We start from the raw sequence: 23,440 nt of genomic DNA on the forward strand, positions 1-23,440 counted from the left end.
GCACTGAGGTTAGAATCCTAATAAGCAAAAAGGGAAAAAAATCCACCCTTGCATTTCTCCCCAGCCACGTGGGTTTGCACAATTAAAACACAATAGTTTCTTCCAGGGCTTTGTTGAGGTCCAGAATAGCCCTAAGTAAGTGTGCAGTGTGGCATACCATGCCTATTCTCTTCTCTCTGCATGTCTGTCTGCCTGAGGAAGCTCCTCTGCTCCATGCTAACCTCTTTCTCCTCGGCTCTTGGAAAGGAGTTGTGGGGTTTTATTTTGCTGTGCTTGAGCAGTGCTGCTGCTCGAGTCTAAGATCAGCTGTTGGTGAACTCCAGGAAATGCTTAGCTGAGGTCAGACTGAGGTCTTTGCTCATTGTTTCCTCAAAACATCAGCATTTATTGTAAAACTATCAGGGGCAAGGAGCCTGACAAATTCTTGGGAAAACTCTCCTGGCATGTATTTAGGAAGGGTTTGATAGAGAAAAGGTTTTACTCAGGGATTTATAATCCACAGGAGAGCCAGGAGGATGCTTAGGGGACTTGAGCACCTCCCCTGTGAAGAGAGACTGAGAGCCCTGGGGCTGTTCAGTCTGGAGAAGGCTGAGAGGGGATGCCATCAATGTCTACCAATAGCTGAGGGGTGGGGGCAAGTGGAGGGGGCCAAGCTCTTTTGGGTGATGCACAGCAATCAGCCAAGGAACAATGGAGACAAACTTGAACAGAGAAGGTTTCACCTCAACATGAGGACAAACTTTACAGTGAGGCTGACAGATCTCTGGTGCAGGCTGTCCAGAGAGGTTATGGAGCCTCCTTCTCTGGAGACTTTCCACCCCCATCTGGATGTGTTCCTGTCAGGACTACCTTGGGTGATGCTGCTCTGGCCGGGGGGGCTGGACTGGGTGATCTCTGGAGGCTCCTTCCAACTTCTAATGTTCTGTAATACTGTCAAATCCACTGTGCAGGTTAGCAGCCAGTGCATCCAAAGGCACTGAGCTGAATGCTTACAACACACTCTGGACAGTGCTCAGTGCACATTTCCACTTTCTCTGGGGTGGGCTTGATCAAGGCTATTTGGAGTAAAGACTGCTTAGTTCTTCTCCACTATAAACTCCTGATCATCAGTGGCCACAAAAAAAACCACCCCAACACATTCCCAATGGCTGGCTGTTCAGGATGAAATTTCTTATGCCAGCTGGCTGGTCCCAGATGATTTCATTATTGAACATAGAGTGAAAATGCTGAGAATCTCTGGAGCTCCTTTACTTAGGAACTGGACTTCAGAGTTATTAGAGAAAAGTCCTTTTAAAAAAAAAAGGCCTTTTGGGGGTTAAGATACAGTTTTGAGTTCTTTAAAGGATACATCTGGAGCCAACAGGCTCTGAAGGACCAGAGACAATGAACTGGTGCTGCTCAGTTTGGGTAGTACCTGGCTGTCACACATCTATATGTAGAGCCTGAGAGGGCCACCCCCCAATCCTCTGGAACAAACAGACTCTATTCTAAACAGCAACACAAAATGTTCTCAACTTCCATTTATAACAGCACTCAGTTGTCCTTCTGTACAGGAGCTGCAGTTTCTTACCATGCAAAAAGTCCTACTCCAAAGCCTCAAAAGAGTAGAAGGCTGCTGCCAGTAGTGCTTGGCCTGATGAGCTCCTGCTAGCAAGGAAGCTGGAAGATGTTGCCTCATAGTTGTTCATTAGGAAGCTGCCATATTGCTACTAATACAGAATTAACCAGCTTGGAAAAGACCTTCAAGATCATCCAGTCCAACCTATCACCCAACACCAACTAATCAACTAAACCATGGCACCAAGCACCCCATCCAGTCTTACTTTAAACACTGCCAGGGATGGTGACTCCACCACCTCCCCAGGCAGTCCATTCCAATGGCAAATCTCTCTTTCTGTGAAGAATTTCTTCCTAACAGCATAGAATCACAGAATCACCAAGGTTGGAAGAGACCTCAAAGATCTTCGAGTCCAACCTCTCACCACAGACCTCATGACTAAACCATGGCACCAAGTGCCACATCCAATCCCCTCTTGAACACCTCCAGGGATGGGGACTCCACCACCTCCCTGGGCAGCACATCCCAATGGCTAACAACTCTCTCTGTGAAGAACTTTCTCCTCACCTCCAGCCTAAACTTCCCCTGGCGCAGCTTGAGACTGTGTCCTCTTGTTCTGGTGCTGGTTGCCTGGGAGAAGAGACCAACCCCCTCCTGGCTACAACCTCCCTTCAGGGAGCTGGAGAGAGCAAGAAAGTCTCCCCTGAGCCTCCTCTTCTCCAGGCTAAACAATCCCAGCTCCCTCAGCCTCTCCTCACAGGGCTGTGCCTCTTTGGGTGCATTTTGGTTAACCTTCCCTGGCACAGCTTGAGACTGTGTCCTATTCTTCTGCCACAGGTTGCCTGGGAAAAGAGACTGACCCCATCCTGGCTACAACCACAAGAATTCAGTACTATCTCCTACCAAAACACCAGGCTGCTCCTTCTCTGCTGCTTCCTTCACCTGAACAGCCCAGAAGCTTTGGCTGAGCCTTCTGGGAACAACTTCCTTCAGAAAGGATGCCGGGATATGCAAGAGAAAGGAAGCCAGGATGTGTGAGCTACTTGCAAGCCTCATTCCTGATGTAGGGTGCACAGGGATGCAGGTCACCTCAAAGCAGAAATCACATCAGCTTGTTGTAGAAAATAGAGAGTACCAACCTTGAAGGAGAAAACCTGAACTGGGTAGTGGCCAGGAAACCAGCTTCTGCTGTATGCAACCAGCACCAGAACAAGAGGACACAGTCTCAAGCTGCACCAAGGGAGGTTTAGGCTGGAGGTGAGGAGAAAGTTCTTCCCAGAGAGAGTTGTTAGCCATTGGGATGTGCTGCCCAGGGAGGTGGTGGAGTCCCCATCCCTGGAGGTGTTCAAGAGGGGATTGGATGTGGCACTTGGTGCCATGGTTTAATCATGAGGTCTGTGGTGACAGGTTGGACTTGATGATCTTTCTTCCAACCTTGGTGATACTGTGATCCTGTGATCTGCAGGTGGATTGCAGAATCAAAAGCTTTACAGGACGAGCAGGTTCTTCCCTCTCCTGTGGCTGGTGGCTGCTAACTTTCCCTGTCTATTTCACAGCTATTGCTGAGAAAACAAACAAGCCAACCAACCCAAAACAAACAGACAGAAAGCAAACAAAACCTCCCAAACCAAATCAAACAAAGCCCACCCCACCTCTCCCCCCAAAGACCCAAACCCAAACAAACAACAACAACAACAAACAGTGGGAGAAAATAAAAGGCAAAAAAGCTTAGTCTTCCCAAGGCAAGAAACAGGTCTGACTTCTCCCCCTCAGCTGGGATTCCAGTCAAGGCCAGCACAGTGATGGCCTTGTCCTCCCCTGGAAGTTCAAGACAGTTTTGTTTAGGGGAACTAGAGGTGTCAGCAGCTGGTTTTTGGTCAAAGGAACCTCATAGACAATAGGCAAGTCATCCCCAAGAGCAGTCACTTGACATCAGCCACAAAAGCCTGCAGCCTCATGATCAATGAGCCCCTCTGAACTACTACAGGAAGTATGAAGGTGGTCATTTCCCAAGCGTGGAGCTTGGCCTCTCCCTTTCTGCTGGGAACACAATTACAGCCCCAGCTCCCATCCCCTTCAGCTCTGCATTCCTCGAGAGGAGTCTGCAACAGGACCAAATGTGAGCAGTAAATCACAGGACCTGTCCCATCTCAGCACCTGGTGGTGAAATCCATGCTGCCCTCTTCCTTTTCCTTTGCCCTTAGACTTCTTTTTAGCATGTGACTGCAGTAACCTCAAAGGCAAAGCCATTGTGGTTTCTTTTTCCTGAGACACAAAGGAAAAGGAAGCACCATTAGTTCAACGGTACAATAAACAGCACATGCTAGAGCTATTTGTGTGTCCACTGAGGAAATAAAAAGCTGTGGACTTGATGCTTTCAGACATTTCTGGATTGCAATCCTGCAAGCTGGAAGGCAGCAGCCTGGAGAGGCAGGCTCCAGCTGTCTGCAAAGGCTCTCTCTCTCTCTCCTTCCTGCAGATACTCCTCCTGGCAGTCTTTGGGTTAATGTTTCATAGGTAATATTGCAACTGCAGGTGTGCAGCTAGACACTTTTCAAACAGATTCATTGTGGTTTAGGTTCTCTACCATTTAAGCTTGCAAAGTGGCCTTAAACAAAGATTCCAAGCAGCTCACATGCAAAACCAACTGCATGTGAAAGCAGAGATGTGAAGCAAAGGTAGATCTATTTTAATCTTCACCCTTAACCTAAACATGAAATAACAAAGCTGCAGTGGACAAAGACCAAAGGTGGCATGGAATTAAAAATCCTTGTTAATGACACCATTCTTCTGGGGCATGTCCTCCCTGAGTCACACACAGCTGAGTTACCCCAGGCTGCTCCAGAGTGATGACTCCTGTCAGCAAAAGAGTGAGCCAGTGAAGCAGAAGGGAATCTCCATGAGTTGAAACTATGGAGGCTGGACCCAATGCAAATAACCTTGGACCTTATAGAAGTCATGGGGAGGTTTAATTTTGGAGAGGTCTAGGAAGAGAATAGGATAGGATAGGATAGGACAGGATAGGATAGGATAGGATAGGATAGGATAGGATAGGATAGGATAGGATAGGATAGGATAGGATAGGATAGATCAGGTTGGAAGAGACCTGCGAGATCATCATGTTCAACCCATCATCCAACACCATCTAATGAACTAAACCATGGCACCAAGCACCCCATCCAGTCTCCTCCCTCCACCAGGGATGGTGACTCCACCACCTCCCTGGGCAGCACATCCCAATGGCCAATCTCTCTTTCTGGGAAGAATTTCTTCCTAACATCCAGCCTAAACCTCCCCTGGCACAGCTTGAGACTGTGTCCTCTTGTTCTGGTGCTGGTTGCCTGGGAGAAGAGACCAACCCCCACCTGGCTACAGCCTCCCTTCAGGTAGTCGTAGAGAGCAATGAGGTCTCCCCTGAGCCTCCTCTTCTCCAGGCTAAGCAACCCCAGCTCCCTCAGCCTCTCCTCACAATTCTTTCTCTTCTTGCTTCTTCGCTCTGGGGAGAGACTAACTTGCTTCTGCTTGACCTTGGCTGCATTGCTTTGGTATTACCATCCCTCTGCTCCCTTCTCCCTTCTTTTGTACAGGGGGGGTCTGGGGAGGCAGAAAGGGAGAAGGTAGTAGCTTCCCCTGCTCTTTGACCAGGGGGATCCTTGTGCTGTGTTACTTGCACATATCTGTAAAGATTGTACCTCCTGTATATCTTGTACATCTTCCCTGCATTCCACTGTGGATTGTAGTTTTGCCTGCAAATACAGCTCTCAGTTGCTGCCACCTGGGCTGGCCTGGTAAAGTTAATGTTGGGAGAGGAAGGAGGGGTGGGTGTGGAAATTTCAAGCCACCACAGGAGTTTATTCCAATGTCTAATAGTTCAAATGGTGAAAAATTTTTCTGGCCTCCAGTCTGATTCTCCCCAGCATCGAGTTGTGCCCCTTGTCTTTACCAGGTGACTCTTTGTGAGAAGGGGTGATGCATGTGATGAGGTTTTTTGGGCACACACCAGTTTTGTCTCTCCTAACAAGCTGTCACAGAAAAGAAGGAATTGATAGTAGGGTTGCAGCACAGCATTTCCTTTCCAGAGGGACAAGTGTCAGCTGTACTAACCCACAGTGATTTTCTTTCCTTCCTGCCAAGTGTCACCCTTTGCTTTTCAGTCTCTTGAAGCCCAGTCTGGACCCCTCAATATAGTGCTGTAGCAGCATAAAGGAGGGTGACACAGCTTTCCCAAAGAGAAGAGATCCTTCCACAGCAGCCATGCCATCACCCTCCAGTGTTTTCAGGAAGGAGAGTGTCTTGTTTCAGGATCAGTTTGAAGTAACCATGGCAGAGACAGGATGTTTGGTTTCAGGGAGCAGGCAGTGAGTTTATATTGTCAGAGCAAACACTTGGGACTCCAAATCACAACATCCCTTGCTGTTTACAGAGTGTTATGCCAGACACCCACGAGAAGATGCACTTCACGCTAACAAAAGAGGACAATGACATTATCCTGCAGTTGTCAACAGGGTTACAGTGCTGAAGACTTTAGTTCAATATTTGCCAAGCAGTAAAATCAGCAATGCCTGTCAGTTTGTTGACCTAGGTGCATCAGTTCCTAGGAAAACTATACTGAGCAGGCAGCAGTTGGGTTTCAGTTGCTGGGGACCAAATTGCAGCCACAGAAGGAAGTGTATGGAGTGACATTCAGATTAGCAGGAAAGCTGTTGAAATCTCCACTAAGGTGCTGTCACCAGGATCCCACAAACAAGCATCCCTAGGGTGAGACACTGTCAAAGAGTGTGACAACAGCTCTGTCAGAGCCAGGCACTACAGCTCTGTCAGAGCCAGGCACTACAGCTCTTGCAGACTGAAATGCCAAGGGAGATTTAAGATGCTGTAAACTTCCTTCCTGGAAAGGCTGAAAAGAGGGGGGAACAGCCCCAAGCACCACAAACAATCCACTTACATTCTCCATAATGCAGAATGATCACGATGGCTCCACTGCCAAAGGTCCTGCAGGCCTTGGGCCCCAGCAGATGTTGGCACACCTGCACCAAACCACACTCTTGTTTAGCCACCTCTGTGTCAGTGCAGAGAGGCTTCAGCTGGCTGTCCCTCTGGGAAGGCTGATGGAGCTGGGTAAGCATCTGCCCTTGCCTCATACCAGGGCAGACACTGGGAGGGTTAGTAGCCCAGTTACACCTAGTCCTGGGTAAGTGGCACCGATCTTAGGCTGACAGCAGCCTAAATGTCCTTGCCTTGCATCCACTGTGATGTTTCTTTCTAGCACTTACTTGAAGCTGCAATCCTCAGCAGGAAAATGACCAGCCAGTAGAACGGGTTTGTGCCAGATGAGAGGAGAGAGGAAAGAGCACTGACACTGACATAGCCGCAGACAAAACCCATGCAACAGCACTGAGCTAACACAAAACTCCAGTGTGCTCTCCTCTACTTACTGCAGGCACTGTTTCAAGCCTCAAAGGGCTGCCAGCTCTCAGGCATCAGCTGCAGAGCTGACAGTCATCCCTACCTCACCACGCTGAACCTGCAACTTGATGCCTGCGAGGTGAAGTCTGTCAGAACGAGGACAGGATCAGCAACCATGATCCATCCCTCCTCTTTGCCCACACCATGCTGCAAGTGAGACAACTCTGCCAAAGTTTCACTGTTGAAATCTGCTGTAGGTCAAACCCCTGTGCTTCACTTGGGAAAAGCTGGTAAAACCACTTTTCTCCTCCTTGCCCAAGGAGTCAAGGCTTCACTGAGCATCCCCTGCTGCTCACGCTCCTGTAAGCCCCCTGCATCCACCACGTACTGCAGCTCCTCCTGGCTGTATGGATTCTGCACACTGGGTGTTTACTAACTAGCAAGCACACCAAAGCAGGCATGACAGACACTTGGGGCATTAAAGGCAGAGGCCCACCAGTTGGCTTCAAGCCATGCTTTCCTGTGACAATGCACATATGTCAGAGAGATTCTTCTCCAGCTTATCTAAGCTCTTAGAGAGGCTTTTCTTCATGCTTTCAAAAATGAAAGGCCTCAGATGCTAAGATACCATTCTGCTTTCTTAAGTAATGTCACAAGACTTCTGCTTTGGCCACACAGTTGCTCTTTAGAAACAGGGAGTTCGTGCTTCTGCTTGGGACAAGTGGCAAACCCACTGCAATCTCTGTCTCACAAAGAATGGGGGTGGGGGGTGGGGAGGGGAAAAAGATCAGGAACTGAGTTCAGTCACTCTGGGAACCCAGCTTTTATGCACTGTTTACCAAAAGGATGAGCTGGAGAAGGGGGTGAGGGGCAAATGTATGCATTAGGTCTCACCTGCTGATTCTCAGGCATCATGAATATTCTCCTAATCCTGGTCTCTGGGCTCAACAGGCTACAAGCCTTTCCATGACAAAGCTTCATTTCAGCTCTAAGCTTCAGCAAGTGGTATGACATTCTCTTGCTTCCACATGAAAACAGCCTCTTGTCACAAACCACTCTCCCATGGTTCTTCTGCTGCTGCTCATCTACTAATAGCATTTGTCTTTTGGGCTGGACAAGTCACTCAAATCCTCTTCTGGGCTCTGCACAGAGCAGTCAGCAAGTCACCACTCCTGAGGTAGTCAGCAGGGTGGTGCTGTGCACAGCTGCTGTACAGACAGGCATGCAGTATTTACGTTGAGACATGGGTAGAGCTGAAGTGTGCCACACACACCAAGACACCAGAAACCAAACTGGAAAGGGATGTGGGCAGTGGTGTGAATTGTCTTTGGCATCATCCCTCACAGCAAACTGCTGGCCAAGCGACATGTCAGCCCCTGGCTTGGACAGGAGCACTCTGTGCTGGGTTAGGAACTGGCTGGAGGCTGAGTCCAGAGAGTGGTGGTGAATGGTGCCACAGCCAGCTGGCAGCCAGGCACCAGTGGCATCCCCCAGGGATTAGTGCTGGGCCCCATCCTCTTTAACATCTTTATTGATGATCTGGATGAGGGCATTGAGTCCATCATCAGTAAGTTTGCAGATGACACCAAGCTGGGGGCAGGAGTTGATCTGTTAGAGGGTAGGAGAGCTCTGCAGAGGGACCTCGACAGGCTGGGCAGATGGGCAGAGGCCAAGGGCAGGAGACTGAACACATCCAAGTGCCAGGTTCTGCACATTGGCCACAACAACCCCAGGCAGTGCTACAGGCTGGGGTCAGAGTGGCTGGAGAGCTGCCAAACAGAAAGGGACCTGGGGGTGCTGGTTGATAGTAGGCTGAACATGAGCCAGCAGTGTGCACAGGTGGCCAAGAAGGCCAATGGCATCCTGGCCTGCATCAGGAACAGTGTGGCCAGCAGGAGCAGGGAGGTCATTCTGCCCTGGACTCAGCACTGGTTAGGCCACCCCTTGAGTCCTGTGTCCAGTTCTGGGCTCCTCAGTTTAAGACTTACTGGAAGGTGTCCAGAGGAGGGCAACAAAGCTGGGGAGGGGTCTGGAGCACAGCCCTGTGAGGAGAGGCTGAGGGAGCTGGGGTTGCTTAGCCTGGAGAAGAGGAGGCTCAGGGGAGACCTTCTTGCTCTCTGCAACTCCCTGAAGGGAGGTTGTAGCCAGGAGGGGGTTGGTCTCTTCTCCCAGGCACCCAGCACCAGAACAAGAGGGATGATAGGTTGGACTCGATGATCTTGAAGGTCTCTTCTGTTTTCTTGCCCTGAAAACAAGAAGTGTTATCTCCTCCAGCTGAAGGGACAGACTGTGTAAACTGATGGGAGGGGGCAAAAGCCTTCTTAAACAGGAAACCCTTGTTTTCCTTATGGCAACATCCCGTGGCATCACATCTGGGGCTGTAAGACAAACATTTAATAGCCTACGAGAAAGCTTCCTTGCAAAAAGATCTAACTGGTCAGAACTGCCAGACAGAAGTCAAGACAAACATGAACCTTTTGTCCACTGGTTGGAGCAGGCAGCACTGCCTTCCTACTATTGGTGGAGGATTAAAACAATTCTTAGTTATTTTTATCCATGTGTTTTTAAAGGGCCTTACACAGTTCATATTCATGCTGGCCTTGCTTGTGAGGCAGCAGGCAAGAACCCACACAGCTATAAAATCATCACTACTGGCAGCCTGTGAAAGTACAGAGCAAGAAATCCAGAGGGTGGGGCAGGGAAGCTGCCCCAGTTCCTCTTTGGATTAAATATTTAATCCAGAAATGATCCCTCACTCCAAAACAGCCTGCACAGGCAAATGGCTTTCAGGTCCTGTGGGTCTGAGGTTACAGCTGTTAGATGAACTCATCCTCCACCTGAGATACACAAACAGACCACAGAGAGGAATGACAAAGAAAGCACGAAGGGAGCTTGTTTGGGGGATGCCCTCAATGCTTGCAAGATGTGGATGTTTGATTTTCAAGCTCAATAAGCTCAACACTAGTGGTTTCATACCCTGTCAGTACCAAGGAGTTCTCTAAGCCCATGTAGAACACAGGTGGCATCCAAGTGGCAGGCAGTACCCTTTGTGTCAGTACACCCAAGCTGCAATCCACTACCACAACATTTCTTAAGGAAAGAGCTTTACCTGAGCTATGACCACTCCCTTTCATCCCCTTTATCCTGTGCCCTTCACACTAATTCTGCAGCCTGACCTATTTGCAGCTGTGTCCCAGTGTCTGCTTTTGTCTCGGGGATGCCCTCTGCAGAGCACACACACAACACAAAGTGATGAGCCCAAAGGATCAACACAGGCTCCTCATGGGATTTCTGCTGGGCTACGTAGAGGGAGATCGTTGTGCATCTCCTGCTTTCCACCCACAGTTATGCTGCTGTGGCATTTCAAATCACCCAGAACCACCTTCTGCTCCTACAAGGATAGACTGAGTTGGGGCTGTTCAGTCTGGAGAGGAGAAGGCTCCCAGGAGACCTTCTTGTGGCCTCCCAGTACCTGAAGGGGGCTACAAGAAAGCTGGGGAGGGACTTTTTGGAGTGTCAGGTAATGATAGGACTGGGGGGAATGAAACAAAACTAGAAGTGGGTAGATTTGGATTGGATGTTAGGAAGAAGTTGTTCCCCATGAGGGTGGTGAGAGCCTGGCACAGGTTGCCCAGGGAGGTGGTGGAAGCCTCATCCCTGGAGGTTTTTATGGCCAGGCTGGATGTGGCTGTGAGCAACCTGCTGCAGTGTGAGGTGTCCCTGCCCATTGCAGGGGGGTTGGAACTGGCTGATCCTTGAGGCCCCTTCCAACCCTGACAGTTCTATGATTCTGTGATTCTTGGGTACAACACCTCCATGAATACTAAGAATGAAATGATGTAGACTGGTCCCTGTTGTGGTTTACTTGTGATCTTACACTCCACATACAGCAGACTTACAGCACTTGTGTACAGCTAAGACTTGGGAGAGAAGCTGTGTTTGACATCTCAGGAATCAATTCCTCAGAGGGACCCTCCAAACATTATGGCCCCGACAGCACAGAGGGCAAGCTTACGGCTGTGCAAGACAGCTATGGTGGTATTCCCACCTCACACTTTGCTGCTGGTCACATTCCTCCAGCCTTCTTTCTGCAAGAGCAGATGGATACACAGCTCTGGCACCTCTGGTCTGCGACATCTCAGTGCTCCTCAGCTTCAGTCCGGGTATGTGAGAAACCACTGCCTTCCTTACTACCAAGATCAATCCCTAAACACATGGACACAACTGTCCAAACCCACAAACTGCTCTGCCAGTTTCAGACCTAGGTCTGAGACGCTGCTTGGCAATTTTATTGATGTTTAGTGTATGCTGCACTCATCTCTTGCCTCAGCCTCACCCTCTCCCCAACTAAAACACACAGCAGTGGGCTGTGAAAGGTCCTTCTTTGTTTGCTTTCTGTCTGCTCTTAAGACAGATGTTGCAAGGCATGAGAAAGGATGTAAACACATGCACACCGAGGGGGAAAACAAAAAGGGGAAGGGGGAGAACAAAAAGTGCCCAGGTGTTCAAGCACTGCCAAACGTGGAAGGATTCCAGTGCAGTGCTTTCCCCTTGGATCTGGCAGCCCCAAGGGACCGGGCGTGTCGCGACTGGGACCCAGCACGCTTTCCGCTCCGCTGAGCTCAGACAAGCTCTGCATTAACTCCCCAACCTGCAAGAAAATGATTTGCAATAAAAGGTTCAGATATGTCCCTTTCCCTCCAACAAGCCTGGAAACAAATGGTACAGGAATGAGGTCAGAAAGGAATCATCCGCCTACCATACCGCTGAATTCATTTACCTCCCTCAGAGCCCATTGAAGGAGAGGGGTGGGACGGGGAACAAGAGATGATATAAAGCAGAATGAAGCTCTGGGGTCGCTCGCTACATTACAAGATTTGACAGGCCTTTGCCAGCCTTCAGCTTCTTTGTGTCTGCCACATAATAGAGAAACACAAACTGAGCAGCCTGCGGTCTGGGAGTTGCGCTATCGGACAGAGCAAACCCCTTTGCAAATGCTAATAGTATTGTAGCATCCTGTCAGGCAGCAACACAAAAAGGGATGTTGATTTTCACAGGAGCCAGAACAGAGCCATTGTAAGAAAAGCTGCAATGAATGTTCCATCTCTGGACATCAAAAGCCACAGGCAGTTGGCTCGTGGAGATGAGGCAAAATCCTGCTTCAAATGTTCTCACACACAGGTGGCATCCTGGTACCTTCACACTTACTGCCACAGGCTGCCCAGGGAGGTGGTGGAAGCCTTGTCCTTGGAGGTGTTTGCAGCCAGGCTGGATGTGGCTGTGAGCAACCTGCTGTGGTGTGAGGTGTCCCTGCCCATGGCAGGGGGCTTGGAACTGGGTGATCCTTGAGGTGCCTTCCAACCCTGACAATTCTATGATTCTGTGCAATGGGAGAGTATTTCTCCAGCAGGTTCCATGCTGCCCAAGCTGTTGTGCCCTTCAGGTGCTGGATGCAATCAGCTCTGTGCTAGCTGTCCCACCAGCTGTACTGCCTCTCTGATCCTTGAGATCAGAACTGGCCGATCCTTGAGGTCCCTTCCAACCCTGACAATTCCATGATTCTATGATTCCACGAGGCTGGCAAAGAGAGGAGCTGCTTGAAATAAAAGTGAAACTGATCTTTCATTATGATTTCTGTAGTGAAATACTTTCTAGATCTAAAGAGGCTGCTGTTGTGCAGCCCACTGTATTCCAGCAGTCTGGAGGAGATGCTGCTCTATGGAACAGGAATGTGCAGAAGGGTCGAGGTGGTGTAATTTCCAAAGGTGATGGTTGACAGCAATGGAGCAGTAACAGAAGGTGCTTGTCCTTTGCAGTTCTAAGGACCTGGCAGCTGTCAGTCCTGTTCAGTGATGCTCCTGGGTTAACAGAGCCAGCTCCCAAGCCCCTCGTCTCTCAACACAGGCAGGAGGGCAAGTAACACAAAAAAACCCAACTCTGGGTTGGGATCAAGAGTTTTACTGGAAGTGAGATCATAAAAGGCACAATGACCCCAGAGCAGTAAAATGCAGCTGCAGCAGAAGCCAGCCACCTCCCCGACCCCCAGCCTGCAGCCCACCCAGCAGAAAAGCCTAGCACCCCAAACCTGGAAACTGAAAACAGCAACTGGAACAGGAAGCCTCTTACAGCACAATCTGAGCTTCAAGCCCCAGGATACTTCCACAGAATCACAGAATTGTCAGGGCTAGAAGGAACCTCAAGGATCATCTAGTCCCAACCCCCTTGCTACAGGCAGGGGCACTTCCCATTAGATCAGGTTTCCCCCATCCAGGCTGGTTTTAAAAGCATCCAGGGATGGGGCCTCCACCACCTCCCTGGGCAACCTGTGCCAGTCTCTCACCATCTTCATGGTGAAGAGCTTCTTCCTAATGTCTAATCTAAATCTCCCCTCCTCTAGCTTGGATCCATCCCCCCCAGTCCTAGCAGTACCTAAGACCCTAAAGAGTCCCTCCCCAGCTTTCTTGTAGCCCACTTCAGATCCTGGAAGGCCACAAGAAGGTCTCCTTGGAGCCTTCTCTTCTCCAGACTGAACAACCCCAACTCTCTCATCCTGTCCTCATAGCAGAGGAGCTCCAGCCCTCTGCCCATCCTCATGGCCCTTCTCTGGGCACGTTCCCACCAGCACTTCCATTTTGAGGTTGGCTCAACAGCAGCATGGTATTGAGTATCAGCAAGCAGGTTTAGCTCAACTCATGGCAGTGATGCACAGGTCTTCCCTGACAAAAGGCTCTAAAATGTTAAAGAGGGCACAACACTGATTCCTGCCATAAAGATTATTTCAAAACACCCTTTTAATTACAACTTCATATCCTCACCTGCCCAGGGAGGTGGTGGAGTCCCCATCCCTGGAGGTGTTCAAGAGGGGATTGGATGTGGCACTTGGAGCCATGGTTTAGTCATGAGGTCTGTGGTGAGAGGTTGGACTCGATGATCCTCGAGGTCTCTTCCAACCTTAGCAATACTGTGCTACTGTGCTACTGTAAAGTTTGGAGAAGTGAATTTTTGTATGCCTTAAATGTAACTTAGCAACTCTTAACAACTGTGTTTAAAAAAGAAGATGCAAGAGATTTCATCATTTCACTTCAGAAATGTTACAATATAAGATCTCTCAAGGCCCCTGGAGTCACTTAGAACTTTGTTCTTGGAGGGATTTGGTCCTGGATTTGTCTGTGGGATACTTTTATGTCCGTGAAGGTGTTGCCATATGAGCTTAGTCTGTGGTGATGCCTCTGTTTATTTTGCAGAGTTGCAGCAAAGCTTTTCTCTGGAATATGTTTTTAGGGCTTGAGGTGGTTTAGGAAATGTTCCAGTCATGCTTCCTCACATGGGTGGGATGTACAGTGGTGAAGATTACTCAGAAATAACTGGGGTACCTCACAAGAACTTGGCTTGTATGGTTGTCTGAAGAACAGCAGCTACCTGGAGAGAGAGTGTTTACGAAGGCCTGTGGTGAGAGAATGAGGGAAAATGGTCTGACAGTAGAGAAGAGCAGAGTTAGATTGGATGTTCTGCACTGTGAGGGTGGTGGAACTCTGGGAAGGGTTGCCCAGGGAGATGGTTAGGGCACCATTCCTGGAAATACTCAAGGTAAGGCTCAACAGGGCTCTGGGCAACCTGATCCAGTTGAGGATGCCCCTGCTGACTGCAGAAGGGATTGGACTGGATGACTTTTGGAGGCCCCTTCCAACCCAAAGCATTCTATGACTCTACCTTCCCTTATTTTCCTTTTACTTTCATTTCCTCAGGAAGCATCTGACCAGAGAACTCCATTAGGAAGTCCAAACCTGCCTATTTCCAAGACCTGGAGATGCAGTAGAGGTTTGACTACCATTCTGACTCCAAACTACAGTGCTAGTCTGAACTACTGTGCTTCCAGCTAGTGCTGTCTTGTATACAGCCATGGTTATCAGTGCTGGATTTCCAGGGTGGAGGGTGCCTTATGACTACTCTCTGACCACCTCCATAAGGGAAATAAATGTATTTTTCTAGAGAGCTTAATAATTGTCTTAAAGGGGAAAAAACCCAGCATCCCCATGCCAAGATGAAAGTAGTTTGCAAGTAATCTGAAAGGATTCTCTCACTGTTCCTGCTGGGATGCCCTTGCAGTGACTTAACCATCTCCAAGGTACTTGGTTTATTTTGTTGGGGTTTTTATTATGTCAGTTGCATCCTGATCTATTTTGTAATCAGTTCAGTAATCCATCTTGCCTTGCAGAGATCTTTACAGAGCGTGATCAATCACTTGCTAGGTTATTTTTCAGTCAGATAAATAAAATGCATTGTAAAGCCCTTCCAAGATAGGTGCTGCAGAGTCAGACAGCTCTTAAAGCTGTACTTTGTCAAAAGCACTGTGTGTTCTGTGTGGCTCTGATCACAGACCTTTTACAGAACAAGGCTGTCAGCAAGAATTGTTCAGGATAAAATGCCCTGCAGAAACACAGGGAGGAAGCTGGAAGGCCACAGAGACTCTAAGTGGTTGTTTATGCTGCGGTGCTGGAATGGCAAACCCATGCAGATTTCTGTCTACACAAAGCTTGCTTGCATCTGCCATCACCTCGGTGCTGCAGCACTTCAGAAGGTGAAACTTTCCAAGCTGTTGCTCTGTGAGAGATGCCAAAGGTCACAGACACGATTTTAGTGTTGTCTGTAGAAGAGATTCAGGAAATAGCTCTGAAAGGGCTTCTGGAATGGGTTGTGGAGCAACTGTAGAGCCAGCCTCAGAAACGGTGCTAGAAGCGCTGCTGACATTGACTCTAGAAGTGTCCTGGATTGCTCCTATCACCCAGTGGGGAAATGTTGGCAGGGGTGGCAATAAAGCTGGGAGATGATTCTTGCAGCTGCTGTAGTCTTTCATGTGGTAACACTTGATGGCTTCTAGGCACTGTTCTAGAGGTGACCTGAGAAATGAGTCACATTTTGGCTGTGAGGCTGATCCTGGAATTGGCTCTGGGGGCAGTTGCTGTGTGTTTGCCATTGGTGGAGAAGGTTGGGCCCACGAGGACTTCCAGCACAGAAGACCTTTGTGGTTGTTTCACATTCTGAATTTAACATGGATCTCTGAACTATCTTTGGTACTGAGAACCAAGAGGGTCAGCATTAGTCAAGCTTTTCACCCTAAAATAAAGAACTTTTTGAAGGTTAATCAGAGTGGTGAATTTATTAACACCATGGATTATGCCATTCCTAGAATCATAGAATCAGTGAGGTTGGAAGAGACCTACAAGATCATCAAGTCCAACCTGTCACCCAACACCTCATGACTACTAAACCATGGCACCAAGTGCCACATCCAATCCCCTCTTGAACACCTCCAGGGATGGGGACTCCACCACCTCCCTGGGCAGCACATTCCAATGGCTAACAACTCTCTCTGGGAAGAACTTTCTCCTCACCTCCAGCCTAAACCTCCCCTGGCACAGCTTGAGACTGTGTCCTCTTGTTCTGGTGCTGCTTGCCTGGGAGAAGAGACCAACCACCTCCTGGCTACAACCTCCCTTCAGGTAGTTGTAGAGAGCAAGAAGGTCTCCCCTAAGCCTCCTCTTCTCCAGGCTAAGCAACCCCAGCTCCCTCAGCCTCTCCTCACAGGGCTGTGCTCCAGACCTCTCCCCAGCCTTGTTGCCCTTCTCTGGACACGTTCCAAGTGTCTCAATGTCCTTCCTAAACTGAGGGGCCCAGAACTAACTCACTTTAGGTTCCAAATACAATCAGTCAGAAGTTTGCTGAGTGTATCCTCAACGGTGAAACAGAGCACACCAGTATGTTTGTTACACCTCATAACTTCACTTGTCACTTTCACTCTCTAACTTTACATTTCCTTTGACTCTTTTACACCTTTCCCAGTTCTTGATCTCTCTCCCAGACCTTTTTTGGTTAGTTTCAATCATGAAGTCAAGTTAATGTAGAATTATAATCCTTCACATACCCATGTTTACACCTGAAGCTCTGGAGAGCAAATCCACACCACCTTCAGTCACACTTTTACAGCAGTTTTGTTTGTTTGTTTTTTCCCAATTGATTCTGTAAAATTATTCTTAATCTAAAAAAAAAGGGGGGGGGGGCAAAAAGAAATATCTATTCCTAATTTCACAGAATGACAAAATGTTAAGGGTTGGAAGGGACCTTGAAAGCTCCTCCCGTCCAACGCCTCTGCCAGAGAAGGACCACAAAGCAGATCACACAGGAATACATCCAGGTGGGTTTTAAATACCTCCAGAGACAGAAGGAGACTCAACCCTCCCCAGGCAGCCTGTTCCAGTGTTCTGTCACCCTCACAGTGAAAAAGTTTTTCTTTACATTCACATGGATCCTTCTCAAGCTTGCATCCACTGCCCCTTCTCCTAGCACTGGGAACCTCTGAGCAGAGCCTGGCTCCATGCTCCCGATGCTTCCCTTCACACATTTATGAACAGAGAATCATAGAATCAGTAAGGTTGGAAAAGACCTCAAAGATCATCAAGTCCAACCTGTCACCCACCACCTCATGGCTGCTAAACAGCATCTCAAGTAGTTTTCCATGTGTGACTTTAGCCACCATAATATGAGACAGTTACAACTCACATGAATGAGGTCACCCCTTAGGCTCCTCTTCTCCAAGCTACAGAGTCCCAGCTCCCTCAGTCTCTCCTTGCAATGGATCAAGCTGACTGCTCTGTGATTCTCAAACCTCTTGAGCTAGTCAGAAGACTTCTTTTAAACTCACCTGAAACACTCCATAAGCAGCCTTCATTTATACCTTCAGTATCAGCTCATTCTCTAAACTTCCAGAGAAATCAAGCTGTCAACACAAGGATTTTCCATAAGGCAGCTGCCTAAACGTGTCACAGAAGTGGCAAGGTTAATTGAGACAGCAAAAGACAGCACTTAGCACACTCACCACCAACTGGGTGCTGAGGCAGCACTTCCACATCGGACATTTGAACACCATTAACGGAATCCTTTTGCACAATGTAAGCAGCAGCAATAAAAAGAAGGCCAAAGTGACTTCTGGACTAGGTGCAAGAGCACTGTGTTCAAACCCCACATTTTATTATTATTGTTATTATTCCTTCAGTTACATTTTTATCCAATAAATAGCGAGGTTTTCATGGAATACATCATGCTGAGTCTTAGATGAGCAGCACAGAGAGGTCAGAGTCGAACTCGTGGAACGCTGGGCCGAGGCTGAGACAGTTTGCAACATTTACATTACACAGAAGTTTCAAACATCTCTAGGTAAATTCCAAAGTGAGTTTGTTTTTTGTTGCTGTTTTGGGGTGATTGTGGGTTGGGTTCTTGGGGTTTTTTGTTTGGTTTGCCTTTGATTTTGTACAAAAAAGGATTTCATGGCAGCAGTGCAGACTTACTTCACGTGCTACACAGTCTAAGGACTCCGCCTTCAGAACTGTGCAGACTTTCTGAAGTTCTCTTCAGAGGATGATGATGATGGTGGTGCCACAAGCCATTTTTTTGCTTTCATTTTTGGCCATTCTCACACACTCATTTTTTTTTCCCCAGGAAGCATTTTTCAACAGCAAAGTCCCAACCCTCGGTAGAGCAACCCTGAAACACTGAACCTTTCGACACCGCTGTACGAATCCTTCGTCCCGCCCGATTCTGTACTGCTTCCTCCGAGAGCAAAAGGAAACAGCACCTGTTGGCACACGTTCAGATTCCCCTCTTTGTCACACACCAGAAAAATCAAGCTGCCTTTTCAAAAGGGAAGAGCAAACCTGAGTCAAATCTTCAAGGTACAGAATCGGCAAACTGCAAACCAAACCGGTTTCAGGCCTAGTGTCTTCTTCCACAGAGGCACTCAGAAGTGGATCCAGATTGTTTGTGGCGAGGTGTGGACAGAAAGATGTGGTGATGATGAACCAGGCACCTATGATACAGAGCCTGCATCGTGCTTACATTTGCCAGCAGTGCCATTTCTTCAGCAAAACTGAAAGGCAGTAAAAGAATAGCTGCTTACTGCTGTCGCTACGCTGAAGGACAGAAATCGAGCGAATGGGGAAGGGCCTTGTGCACAACATCCTTAGAAAAGCAGTTTTGGCCTTACAGTAGCTATTAGGAAAATGAAATTAGTTTTATTTTTCCTTTTTTTTTGTTGTTCAGTAGGTTGGACAGGTTGGAACTGTGGGGAGGATCTGTCTGCGTTTCACAGGCACTCGATCGGGTTACTCTGTACCTAGGGGGAAGGGAGGAGTTAAGAAGGAAATCAGAGCCTGTGCAACCCCAGAAATGAAATGTAACCAGCTGTGACTCAAGAGTGACAACACACATTAGGGAAGAATGGGTAAAAGGAGCAGCTGTTGACATTATTTCCTGAGCCAGACCTTTTCAGGTGTCAGAGAATAGCAGCCTGCACTTCCACAAGAACTGCTGGGGCGGTGGCTCTCAAGAGTTTGGGAGTTCAACGCAATCCACAACTTCCCCTCCAGACCTGAACGCCACGCTCTGAAATCTGTACCAGCTGGCAGAGAATGCCTCAACACAGAGCATAACAGATACAAGTGGCATCAATTAGAAGGGTGTTTTAATGTACATACAAATGCTGGAACTTCATGTCAAACTCCCAGGATCCTTTGCAGGCAAGAAAATGACAACAGGTAACATAATTTCAGGAATCTGATCCAGCTCCACCACACGAGGTTGAGCTTTTCCTTTCAGGAAACAAAAAACCCAAACCAACAAACCCAAAGACCTTAAATGTACAACTTTAGCAAGCTCCCAAGCTCAGTGACACACGAGTCAGATTCTTATGTCACACAGCTTCGAAGAGCAGGTGGTCTTCCAGCTGAACTCTTCAGTCCCGTGAGGCATTATTTCCTGTCTGTGCCAACGTTTCAGGATGCTCCCCAAAAGCCAGGAGAGAGAATGGGACACAAAAGCCTTATTTACTCAAGTCTTCGTTGTGGAAGATAGCCTGGGAAAGCTGCACTCTTGTGTGAAGTTGCTGTTGAAACAGAGGAGATCATTTTAAAACGTGTGCAAATCCAGGGCAGGACTTCAGCTCCCGTTTCTGAGTAGAACAGAAAGAAATCAATTACCTGCAAGCAATTATTTTTGCTAACAGCACACAGAGCCTTTAAGGGCAAAGAAAGAATCAAAGTGCTTTTATAGATAAGAGAAGTCATTCCCTTCATTTTGATTCCATCTAGTTACCCCTTACCATACTCTTACCACAGATAAGAATAATGAACTGAAATCTAATTGCCTGCAGGGCTTCACAGTGTTTGAATAATTAGCCAGTAACTGGATTTCTGCTATGCTCCATATCTGCTTGTAGCATCAAAGCTGAAAGCGGAGCTCCGCAATTAAGAAGTGAAAGGCAGCAGCAGCCAGGCACTATGAAAGCATCAGCATCTAAAGGAGGTGAACAATAACTGCACAGTCAAAGATAAGAAAATGGTAGCAATTTTGTTCCTCCCTCATGACCACAACATGATTACCTGCTTGAGCAATCTACTTTTCTTGGTGGAGGGCTTCGATGAAGGCTTCAAGTTTTTCCTGGATTTCCCGAACTTTCTCTGAGGGAAGGAAGAAGATCACCACTCAAATGATTACTGCTTAATTGGTATGCCCAGAAAGAGAGGAAAAAACAACCAAAAACCTCAAAGATCAGCAAGTCCAACCTGTCACCACAGACCTCCTGACTAAACCATGGCACCAAGTGCCACATCCAATCCCCTCTTGAACACCTCCAGGGATGGGGACTCCAGCACCTCCCTGGGCAGCACATTCCAATGGCTAACAACTCTCTCTGTGAAGAGCTTTCTCCTCACCTCCAGCCTAAACTTCCCCTGGTGCAGCTTGAGACTGTGTCCTCTTGTTCTGGTGCTGGTTGCCTGGGAGAAGAGACCAACCCTCAAAGCAACCCAATACTGGAAGCACTTTATTTAAGGCCCCCTGACACTTCCATTGGATCATTCACTGCAAGTTCACAATCTCAGCTTTTAGCTTATTTTCAGAGATGTGCTTTATTTCCAGTTAGTGGCTGATCAGGACAGAGTAATGGTGAACTGCTACCAACTAACCTTTTATTTCAAGTATTAGATGTGAGGGGAGAGATTCCAGCCTTGCCACGGAGATTCGGTTTAGGCTGGATCTGGGGAAGAAGCTCTTCAGTATGAGGGTGGTGGGAATGTGGAATAGGCTGCCCAGGGAAGTTATTGATCCTGGACTTCACTCTCCAAAACAAGCAACAGCTGGGAGTTCTGTCCAGTTCTGGGACTCCCAGTTCAAGGACAGGCAACCACTTCAAAGAGTCCAGTGCAGAGCCACAGGGATGCTGAAAGCAGTGGAACAATTCCCTGCTGAGGACAGGCTGAGGGAGCTGGCCTCTTTAGCTTGGAGCAGAGGAGCCTCAGGGATGACCTCATTCATGTTGATAAAGATGTGAAGGGCAGTGTGGGGAGGATGGAGCCAGGCTCTGCTCAGTGATGTTCAGTGATAGGACAAGGGGCAGTGGGTGCAAGCTTGAGCAGAGGAGGTTCCTTATGAAAATGAGGGAAAACTTTTTCTCTGTGAGGGTGACAACACCCTGGAAGGTGCTTCCCTGAGCTGTGGAGTCTCCTCCCTGGGGGTGTTCAAGGCCAGGCTCAATGAGTCCAGTTGAGAGGTGCCCCTGCCCATTGCAGGGGGGTTGGAGTAGATAACCTCCTGAGGGCCCTTCCCACCTAAGCCATTCCATGATCCCACTGTACACCTGTTACATGTGAAGAGTTGTTGTTACCTTCTAAATAATGTCCTCTGATCCCTTTATCTTTTAAACAGCTGTCTGTTCTCCACATGAAGTTTCACCAACACTACTAATCATTCTCAAAAGAGCTGAGAGCTCATGTGCTTCCAGCAGGGAGAGTTTCAGGGCAGCAAACATTCAGGACAGCTATTCAGAAGGGCATGCACAGTGTTAAGAATGGTTAATAGTTGCATTTTATCTCACTGCCTTTCAGTAGCAGATGGATGTGGGCAGGAGTTTAAAGCTGGGAGTTTATTGCTCTACAAAACCATGGCTTGAAGACAACTACAAGTAGTTACTCAGAATGAAAAGGCAACATTGGTAAAAACTCAGGGATTCAGGCATTTTTCTACCCTTTCCTCAATTCCATCCAACACTTTGTCATCATATAACCCATCTGATTTATGACATTGCTTATGAAGATTTAGAATGTAGCTGGAACCCAAAGCCTCCAAGATTTCCTACTTCCCTCTCACCACAGCCTCAGTTTGAAGCTCCTTCTGTGTGTGATTAGAGCCACAAAAAACACACACTTCAGAAATACAAAGGAAGAGAAGGAGAGAAGTAGGACAGACAAAAATGAGTTAGATGAGCATAAACACAACCTTTTTTCCCCCACCAAGCTAAAAATAATATTGGATTAAAGCCATATGTTCCCTTGCATGAGGTACAAGGTTTGAGCTCCTCTTTTTTTATTGATGTTTATTAATGCTTTCTTCTCTTTAGCAATGCCAGAGGTTAGAAACTTGCCTTGCTGAGCTGAAGTAATAGCAAATCAGAGAGACAAAAACCACCACCAACAACAAAAATCAGCCTTAAATGGGACACACATCATGAATGGGGAAAACCCCCAAAGCTCCAAGGAGAATGCTGTGGCTAAGGGAACTAAAAGTATCATCCAGTAAAAAAAGGACAATCTGATAGGGCAAAGGGCAGTGGGTGCAAGCTGGAGCAGAGGAGGTTCCATGTGAACATAAGGGAAACCTTTTTGAGTGTGAAGGTGACAGAGCCCTGGAGCAGGCTGCCCAGAGAGGTTGTGGAGTCTCCTTCTCTGGAGACATTCAAAACCCACCTGGATGTGTTCCTGTGTGACCTACTCTAAATGATCATACTCTGGCAGGGGAGTTGGACTGAATGATCTTTTGAGGTCCCTTCCTACTCCTAACACTTTGTCACTCCCTGTGTGATAACTGGGGCTTAAATCTCATGACCCAGATGATGTCTTCATGTTGTGTGTTCAAGAGCTTCATTTCTGATGTGGATTGAAAACACTGCTCCATGCTTTGCCCAGGTATGTTCTTTACATTGGTGGGGCCATTAGTCTTAGTGAAAAGCAGGCAGATTTCACAGTATTAAATGCAAACATCTTCCCTCCTCAACCTCTTGTTAATGAAACAGTCCAGTCCTGAAAATGAAATGCATCAGCAAAAAAAAATCCTAATTATTATTTTACCCTTTAATAAACCCAACCTGTGCCAAGAAAATCTGGTTTAATTTTCTGATTAGGCTCTATTAAAGCAACAGGATAGCAAATATGCATCTCTCCAGAATATACTGAATCAGCTGGCTTTGCTCAGAGAGCAGACATACTAAAACTGACTCCATATTATGAGCACTTTATTAAATGGTTTTTATACTGGGGCTGAACTGAAATGATTGCTTAGCTGTAATAATTACGAAGCCTTGAGGTAATTTAATACTTTGACAAAACATGCTGGCTATTCTTAAAAAAGAACAGCTCCAGTGACTGCCAAAGA

The 23,440-nt window shown here is 47.7% G+C and overlaps 1 protein-coding gene across 5 annotated transcripts in view; it reads right to left on the minus strand.

Moving 5' to 3' along the window:
• Window positions 1–17,968: 17,968 nt before the first annotated feature.
• OPA1 (OPA1 mitochondrial dynamin like GTPase) overlaps window positions 17,969–23,440 on the minus strand; it is a 62,301-nt gene continuing 56,829 nt past the window's right edge. For 4 of the 5 annotated variants that reach the window (XM_068145649.1, XM_068145653.1, XM_068145651.1 and 1 more), the window contains 2 exons: window positions 20,395–20,472; window positions 17,969–19,898 (listed from right to left, as the gene is read on the minus strand). In XM_068145649.1, the coding sequence (XP_068001750.1) occupies window positions 20,408–20,472 (65 nt within the window). In that variant the 3' untranslated portion in view covers window positions 17,969–19,898; window positions 20,395–20,407. Of the gene's footprint in view, window positions 19,965–20,394; window positions 20,473–23,440 lie in introns of all 5 variants that reach the window. The other variant, XM_068145650.1, reaches the window with a different exon arrangement.

The sequence above is a fragment of the Melanerpes formicivorus genome, unplaced genomic scaffold, assembly GCF_026170545.1.
Source record: "Melanerpes formicivorus ecotype bairdi unplaced genomic scaffold, bMelFor1.0.p_v2 SCAF_12, whole genome shotgun sequence".
Taxonomy (NCBI): Eukaryota; Metazoa; Chordata; class Aves; order Piciformes; family Picidae; genus Melanerpes; species Melanerpes formicivorus.